The sequence below is a fragment of the Acipenser ruthenus genome, chromosome 6, assembly GCF_902713425.1.
Source record: "Acipenser ruthenus chromosome 6, fAciRut3.2 maternal haplotype, whole genome shotgun sequence".
Lineage (NCBI taxonomy): Eukaryota > Metazoa > Chordata > Actinopteri > Acipenseriformes > Acipenseridae > Acipenser > Acipenser ruthenus.
Genome location: NC_081194.1, coordinates 26,293,724 through 26,302,787, shown reverse-complemented (window position 1 = coordinate 26,302,787; position 9,064 = coordinate 26,293,724). Strand labels below are relative to the sequence as shown.

Here is a 9,064-nt window from a genome sequence, read left to right as displayed (position 1 = left end):
AAGTGCTACCATACATAACAGAACACAGTGGTAGAACTGTGTTATAAATATGTAAGCTTACTGCCCACTAGTGGTGTGAAGTATATGAAATTGACCTACAGCTGTGCTTTATGAAATTACTTATCACTGCATGTCAGTAAATTGATTATATGTTTCAAGGTAATCCACACAGTCAATAATAAGAAAGTATGTCTTTTCAAAGTTTCTTGTGTTTGAATACTTATACAAAATCGGTTTCCAGTGTCACCTAAAAATATTTCAGATTTTATCACTATTACTATTTATTATGAATATTTTCTTTAGGATGGGGAGAGCCTTGCTGTCCAGATTTGAGTTGGTTTTTATTTTGCTGTACATTCGATGGGGGCGCTTTCTGTTTTTCCTTTCATCCAAACAAGGCTTTGTTTCTGAAAACACTTTGTGACTGTCGTAAACGAGTCAGCTCAGAATGCGGCACTGTAGTGCATGCTGGGGACGGGAGAGACTGGTTCGGAGTTGGAGAAAAGTGTGAGAGGGTTTCACCTAAATTCATACAAAATGACCTTCTCCGGGGTCTGGAGTCTGAGTACAGGGAATACATTTTTTTGATTCACTTAAAAAGTTCACCGGTGTTAGGTGTTTGCCATGTTTTCAGCTGTTTGTAAAAGTAAAATGATAATTTGTGCCAAAGGACGTGCAGTCAGTCACTTTGCTAGGACAAGTTACACTGTTCAGTCGTCCGGTATTCGAACAAGAGCCAGGAAGGAATCACCGACATTATGGGCACAATCGAGTGCACTTTTGAAAAGCGCCAAAAAGGAAATAAAATGGTTCAAAAGATTGAAATCCCCCATTGCATCTAATCCAGCGTCTAGGAACTGTGACAAGCACTTTACATTCGATATGCAACGTATTTTAAGAACAACTTCTACAGTTTTCATGGGCCGTTTCGCCCCTGCTTCCTCTTTGGTGCAATCGTCTCCGACACCATCACTGGAGCGTATTTCGTATCTAGCTCAGGGAGTAAGAGAAGGAAAGGAATTGAGGGGATACAACCAGCGCTGCCGCCAGATGACCCTGTTCTCGACAAAGTTAAAGGCTATTTTTAATTTAAATGCTGGACTGGAAAGTGCGGGGGGGCTTCTGTGCTTCAGATGTTACAGTACCGGTGACGAGAAACCGACTGCAGCTCAGGGAAAAGGGACTGAAGTCTCTAGCACACCTGGCAGAGGCGAAGGTGTCACAACTTTTAAAGAACTGGTAAGGTATACGTTGTATATAGACTTGCTCCAGATAATATCTGAGAGTTAGTTGGCTAATGTTTTACATGGTTTGGGTGAAAAAAAGCAACGTTTATATATATATATATATATATATATATATATATATATATATATATATATATATATATATATAATCTTATAAACGGTATTTCTAATTACGTAAAGCTTATAAAATCTATGGACCCTGTACTGGTCATTAAAAGGAACTTCACCGAACGTTCAGGTATCTAAACTTTATCCTGTAGGACACCAGTATGTATTGATTGCAATTCCCAACTTGAAGAGCACAGTGAGTTTGTTTTTGTATCATTGTCACACCTCCCATTCCCATTTTGTGTCAAACGTGAGTACCCCATACTACCTTTCCTGGACAGAGATCCAGCCTTTTGTCAGTTGAGTTTCCCAAAGCTCAGCTTGCGCAGTGTGAATAACAGTTAAGTAATTATTTTCTGTGCTGGAAAGTGGTTGGTGCAATCCAAAAGAGATTCCCTAGACTGTTGAATGTCAAATAAATAAAATAATCCAGCTGTATATCAAATATCTATAAGTTGTTCCCTATATTGCAGCTGAGTTCTGTAGGTTTTTCATAGATGTCGGTTTCTGCAGTGTTGAAGGAATCATGCCCCCCTTCACCTCCCAAATAAGTTTTATTTCAGTGGAGTAAAGGTTGATCAAATCAACTGATAAATATCTTCAGATAAAGGGGCGATCAGAACAGAAAATAGGAGGCACTTTTTTACACAGAGAATTTTGAGGGTCTTGAACCAACTCCCCAGTAAAGTTGTTGAAGCTGACACCCTGGGATCCTTCAAGAAGCTGCTTGATTAGATTCTGGGATCAATAAGCTACTAACAACCGAACGAGCAAGATGGGCTGAATGGCCTCCTCTCGTTTATAAACTTTCTTATGTTCTTCTTATGTTCATGTGCATTGAAATGTGATAAGTAGGTTTTCCATAGACATCCAGATTTGCAGTGTTAAATGTTTTATACAGTATTTTACTATATTAACCAATTTTTTAAATTTGCTTTCAGTATGAAAACCCATGGACGATTCCAAATTTCCTGTGCATGGCAAGGATTGGTTTATCACCGGTCCTGGGATACCTGATTGTGGAAAAAGAGTTTCATTTATCCCTAGGTCTTTTTGTTTTAGCTGGAATAACTGATCTGGTAGGTTGTAAGATTGTTTGTAGATCACTTAGGCACTTGGGTTAGACTGCAGATGTAATACGAGTACCGTACTGAAAATTGGCATACAGTATGAAATAATGCATTTATAACTATAATTTATAAGAATTAGTGTTTTCCTTCGGATGAGACATAAAACCGAGGTCCTATTGTAAGTGACTGCATAGTTCACCCCCTAGTCTCTAAGTCGCTTTGGATAAAAGCATCTCCCAAATGACTAATTAATAATAATATTAAGCATAGGCAGAAATAGTGCATGAAATAGGCCAGTACTTGTTGGTGGCTACTGGTAGCATCTTTTATTGTAAATTATTTTTGCTCAATTGAATTATGCAAGCACTGGGTTTAAAGCTATTTCCTACAATTGGCTTTCACGTCTGCAATCATTGCTTAAATACTTCAGTATTTATCTGTCTGCAACAGTGGACTGCTGTACCTTTTTAGAATCCTTAGGCTTTTTGGTACACAGGATTCCCTAAGTAAAGTTCTATTACAGATATGATTCCACTGCAACATTATTATTATTATTATTTTTTTAACATCTGGGCATACCCTTCTGAATGTGTTCACAAGCATCTGTATTTTTTCCAATCAAACTTAACTATTTTGTGTCCACATTTGTTGTAACCTTCCTCAGAATCAGTTAACAATGCATACTTTTACTTTCACTTGTTTCCCCTTACATTCCCCTTACATTATGCCTCCGTAACTGTTTCGTTTCTCTTCATACAAACATGTTATTTTAGTTTTAAAGACAGACCGTGACCTGCTTTTTTTTTTTATATATAGCTTTTACTAAAAGAAACAAACAAAAAATTAGTACTTGTAGTGTTTTTGAATTATAGTATGATATGATAATACTGAAACCATACCTGTAGCTGCTGTGATAACACGAAAACCTCATTTAGACACTTTTGGATGGTTTCACCGATCCTGAATACCACTGATCTTATATGTGAAACCAGTCATTTGACTATTTAGGGAAACTGCATCTCTGTTATAAATCTGTTCTACATATGTTCATATTTGTACTCTTACTCAAAATAATTGTTGCATAATAATGATAACCTTGATGTAAAACAACTGATTTTAATTACTTGTTTCATATACACCACAGTTGGATGGCTACATAGCACGTAACTGGGCCAACCAAAAATCTGCTCTAGGAAGTGCTCTTGATCCATTAGCTGATAAAATACTCATCAGCGTCCTGTACATCAGCTTGACTTATGCACATCTCATTCCAGGTATGAAGTTAAAGTGATTGTAGGTAACAAGTTTTGCACTTCCATTGGCTACAAATGTGCGCTTTTGAAAGAAACATGTTGTAGCAAAAGTTTTTAAAAAATGGTATCTGGTACTATATTAGAGTTCACCGTTTGTATGCTTTACTCTCAGGAAATCGGTTACACTTGCACGTCCATGTTCATTTCACCTCAGCAGTGTCTTCTGGGTCAAAGCATGATACTGGCTAAAAAGCACAATAGGGGAAGCAACTTGTCCGTTAATAACAGGAAATAAAACGTTGACGAGGTTGGGAACATTTCTCTGTCAATAATATCTGAAAAACATGGCTTGCAAACAGGTTTCTGTAACCTACTGTAGTGTAAGCTAGTGAACCAGATACCATGTTTAAAAATAAGAATACAGTACAGTTTATTAAACTAGGTGTTTCTTCAAAACTGCACATTCAATAGCAATATAACTGCAAAAGCACATAGGAGTTATAGAATTATAGGTGCTCCAACAGTCACATTAATAATTGTCAGGTGGAGCAATTTCTTTTTTCTCTGACTTGCAGTCCCTCCTGTGTACTCAGATATGTTAATAGATATGGAAGGTGTGTACATAAAGGTGTTTTATATAAGTCATTTTGGGGCTAAATAACAATAGAAGAGAATATTTAGAGTTGCCACATGATGTATTCCACATTATCACTGGGCAGTTTGTTCAATCTTATTCAAACACGTGAAAATGGTCACCTTATTTGACCCCATGTTAACTATTACTACTTTATTTTTATTAGAACTCAATTTTTCTTGTCTCCTTGCAATTCATACCTGTTCCTTTTATTTTCACTATTTTACAGTAAAACCTGAATTAACCAGTGACCATATTCATTTTTGAGGGGGTGGAGTCAATCAGGTTTACTTTCTGTGGCCGCTTAGTTCAGCTGGCTCTAAGTGTAGTGTAGTTTTTGTGTTGACACTAATAATGCTGAATGTCTTTGTAATTCTGTTCCAGTACCACTCACTGCCATGATTATTTCAAGGGATGTCGCTTTGATTGCAGCTGTCTTTTATGTTCGATACAAAACTGTTCCACCCCCAGTGAGTAAATGCAGCTAAACATCTGTTATTCTGTTCACCTTTTAAAGTTACCCAAGTAGTGATTTATGTAATAGTGACTATTTTTTAAGGATTCACCACAGTAAAGCTCAACTGAAATACTATGTTCACCTAAAAGACATCCTGAATTCTGTCTTCTCAATCAGGAACAACGATTCAAAGTCCCAGCATTAAAATGCTCTCTAACTCACCTTTTTTTTTTTTTTGCCTGATTGTAGACTGCTATGAATTGTTGTACTTTCCCTCATTAGTAAAAAGGCTCCCAATGTCACCTGAGAGTACTTAAGCACACTTTGAATACAGCATAAAATACCACTGTCCCTCATATAAGTCATATGATCTAATCTCCCTGAGATTTTCACTGTGCCCATTTTAAACACCAGCTGTTATGGTTGTAATATGGTTATATAACATATACCTTAGTGGTGTGTGGTTTACAAATTCATTGAAGCTTTCCTATCAAAATCTGCATCGTGTTATAGACTAGATTATTCTTTTTTGTTTGTTTGTTCCTCCAGAGAACCCTCAGCAAGTTCTTTAACCCCTGCTATGCTACTGCTCAGTTAAAACCAACCTTCATTAGCAAGGTAAGAGAAAATACATAGTATACTGTAAGATGCACTGAATATTTCAAAACAGAATCTTCAGCATTTAACATATTACACATTCTCAGTGGTATTTAAACCCAAATAATACAATTATTCAATTAAATAATGAAATACAAAACAACTGCATTAAGTTAGTGGTAAGTTACAAAACAATAGCTCTAGTTAATACATTTCCCATCTAAATGAATAATTAACTGGTTTTAAAACTTACTTCAATTTACCTCAATGGACTACAGTTGTAATTTTCCAACATTTAGCTATACAAAAAACATTGTAATTGATAAGTTCCAAATTATAATTCGAATTCCTTATTCACGCCAGTAGACATTACAGTATAAAGAATAGATTCTAAATTAATCAATTAAAACTACTTTTTTGTAACATCACTAATGCAGTTGTTTTGTTTTATGTAATTTAATTGAATAATTGTATTGTATAAATATCACTGGGAATGTGCAATATGTTAAACGCAGAGGACATGTTCGTTTTTACTTTTTAACCTCCATAATCCATGAATAAAATATAAAGAGATGAAGAAAATCTGACATAATATGAGTTTTTGTTCATGAGTGCACACATGCGAAACACTAACAGTTTATTCATTACTGTGAGGTTGATGCACTTGATTTGTTTAGAAGAGTTTAAAATTATGCACAAGGGTATATATGGAAATAAAACAAAGTCTTCCCCTAAAAGAAAAAAAATCCCACTGGCTGTTAATAAACGTGTAAGTATAATCATAGTATTAGTTGAACCGCCTTCTAGGTATTTGAGAGAGAGAATCCTATTTTTGAAAAACCTTTTAATACTTAATGTTCATTGAAAAGAATTAATTGTTTTTTTAAATATTTGGTATGTAGAATACCATTGACTTATTTACAAAAAATGACTGTCACAAATATAATATAAAGATCTGCAAACAACAAAGATATGGAAGACAATAAGTAAAGCCTAATACATACTGTTTTGTGGTTGTGGAATCTCCATTCTTTAATGTGTTGCTCAGTGTCTAAATCAGTTCCTTACCTTTTTATTTAGGTAAATACAGCTGTTCAGTTGACACTGGTTGCTGCATCTTTAGCAGCACCTGTCTTCCAGTATGTTGACAGCGTGTTTCTTCAAACGTTATGGTAAGTTCTGAACATTATTAGTTTTACAAACTTTTCTATCAAGCATTTATTAATGTCTCCAATATAAAAGTAAAAAAGCAAGCATCAAGTTCTGTAACAGAAAAAATAAATAAATAATTTAACTAATGTAGTTATACATAATGCTCTGACACATTACTTTGCTCTATTATATCCAGTGTATGCTTGTAATTGATTTTAAAAGTCTAAATACAAAGTAAAGTATTACAGTATAAAGTGTAGGTTTAGTCATTTGTTGTCTTAACTTGCCATGGTTTCAGCCTCTCTTGTTGTACAAGCAGTGCTAACTGTGGATTGAATCTAAGAGTGTGTTGGAAGTGGAAATTGGAAGGGGTTTTGACTTTTTTTTTTGTATTTCATAGGTACATTACAGCAATGACAACAGCGGCATCAGCATACAGTTATTACCACTATGGTAAAAAGACTGTACAGGTTTTAAACCACACAAAATGATGAAAGCATTTTGTAGAGAGACTGTACATCATTGACTCTACACCAGAACATTATTAAAAGTGTTAAATTGATAAATGTAGATACAATGTGAATTATCAATATACATTCAAAGTGTATTACAATAAAGAACTGTTATTGTTAATTGGCCTGTAGTTGCCATTTGATTTACACTTATACCTAAGCAATCACATTGACCAATGATAGATATATATACAGTGCCTTGCAAAAGTATTCAGACCCCTGACCAATTCTCTCATATTACTGAATTACAAATGGTACATTGAAATTTCGTTCTGTTTGATATTTTATTTTAAAACACTGAAACTCAAAATCAATTATTGTAAGGTGACATTGGTTTTATGTTGGGAAATATTTTTAAGAAAAATAAAAAACTGAAATATCTTGCTTGCATAAGTATTCAACCCCTGTGCTGTGGAAGCTCCCAGTTTACACCGATGAAAGAAATTGCCCTAACGAGGACACAATTACCTTACCATTGGCCTCCACCTGTGAACCATTAAAGTTCCTGTCACATTTTCAGGATAAAAACCTCACTGTTGAAGGATCATTGGTCAGGCTGTGAATCTGAAGGAAAATGAAGACCATAGAGCATTCTACAGAAGTTAGAGATAAAGTAATACAAATGCATAGATTAGGGAAAGGGTACAAAATAATATCCAAGTGTTTGGATATCCAAGTGAGCACAGTTGGATCAATAATTAGGAAGTGGAAGCTGCATCACACCACCCAGGCACTGCCAAGAAAAGGCCGTCCCTCAAAACTCAGCGCTCAAACAAGAAGGAGACTTGTGAGAGAAGCCACAGAGAGGCCAACAATCACTTTGAAGGAGCTACAGAGTTCAGTGGCTGGGAGTGGAGTAATGGTGCACCAGTCAACCATATCAAGAGCTCTGCATAACACTGGCCTGTATGGGAGGGTGGCCAGAAAGAAGCGGTTACTCAAAAAGTACCATCTGAAAGCACATCTGGAGTTTGCCAGAAAGCATGAGAGTGACCCAGCTGCGATGTGGGAAAAGGTTTTGTGGTCAGATGAGACCAAGATAGAGCTTTTTGGCCAAAACTCAAAGCGCTATGTGTGGTGCAAACCTAACACTGCCCATGCCTCAAGACACCATCCCTACAGTGAAGTATGGTGGTGGCAGCATCATGCTGTGGGGATGCTTCTCATCAGCAGGGACTGGGCATCTTGTTAAAATTGAAGGAAGAATGGATGGCGCAAAATACAGGGAAATACTGCAAGAGAACCTGCTTCAGTCCGTTAAAAAATTGAAGCTTGGGAGGAAATTCACCTTTCAGCAGGACAATGATCCCAAGCACAAGGCCAAAGCCACATTGGAGTGGCTCAAGAACAAAAAGGTGAATGTCCTACAGTGGCCCAGTCAAAGTCCTGATCTCAATCCCATTGAGAATCTGTGGCACTATTTGAAAATTGCGGTCCACAAGCGTCGTCCAACCAACCTGAACAAGCTGGAGCAAATCTGCCAAGAAGAATGGGCCAAAGTCACTCCGACACTGTGTGCAAAGCTGGTACATACTTACCCCAAAAGACTTAAAGCTGTTATTGCAGCAAAAGGCGGCTTGAATACTTATGCAATCAAGATATTTCAGTTTTTTATTTTTCTTTAAAATATTTCCCAACATAAAACCAATGTCACCTTACAGTAATTGATTTTGAGTTTCAGTGTTTTAAAATAAAATATCAAACGGAACGAAATTTCAATGTACCATTTGTGATTCAGTAATATGAGAGAACTGGGGTCTGAATACTTTTGCAAGGCACTGTATATCTCCAGTTCAGGCATTCTCACAATTGTAGTAACTGTAGAAACCTCAATATTAAAACATAATGGATTCAATTAACCTACCAGATTCTGCCGAGTCAATGCCCCTGTTTGACCAATCGCCCCACCCCAACTTTTAGCTGAAAGTCAAATTGTCACCATTAATTTCTGGTTTTTAATAATGCCTGAGGGGAAATATCACATGAATAGATAGTAGTTGCTCTGTGCATTGAATGATTCTGAGTTAGGGTTAT

General features: G+C 36.2%; 1 protein-coding gene across 1 annotated transcript; it reads left to right on the top strand.

Annotated features, from left to right (window-relative positions):
- The first annotated feature begins 363 nt into the window (after window positions 1–363).
- On the top strand, window positions 364–7,151 carry crls1 (cardiolipin synthase 1). Its single transcript, XM_034017358.3, has 7 exons — window positions 364–1,239; window positions 2,297–2,434; window positions 3,570–3,699; window positions 4,697–4,782; window positions 5,319–5,387; window positions 6,447–6,538; window positions 6,919–7,151. Exons 1-7 carry the CDS (start codon window positions 625–627, stop codon window positions 7,007–7,009), a joined length of 1,221 nt encoding a protein of 406 aa, XP_033873249.1. The 5' UTR covers window positions 364–624; the 3' UTR covers window positions 7,010–7,151.
- Window positions 7,152–9,064: the final 1,913 nt, after the last annotated feature.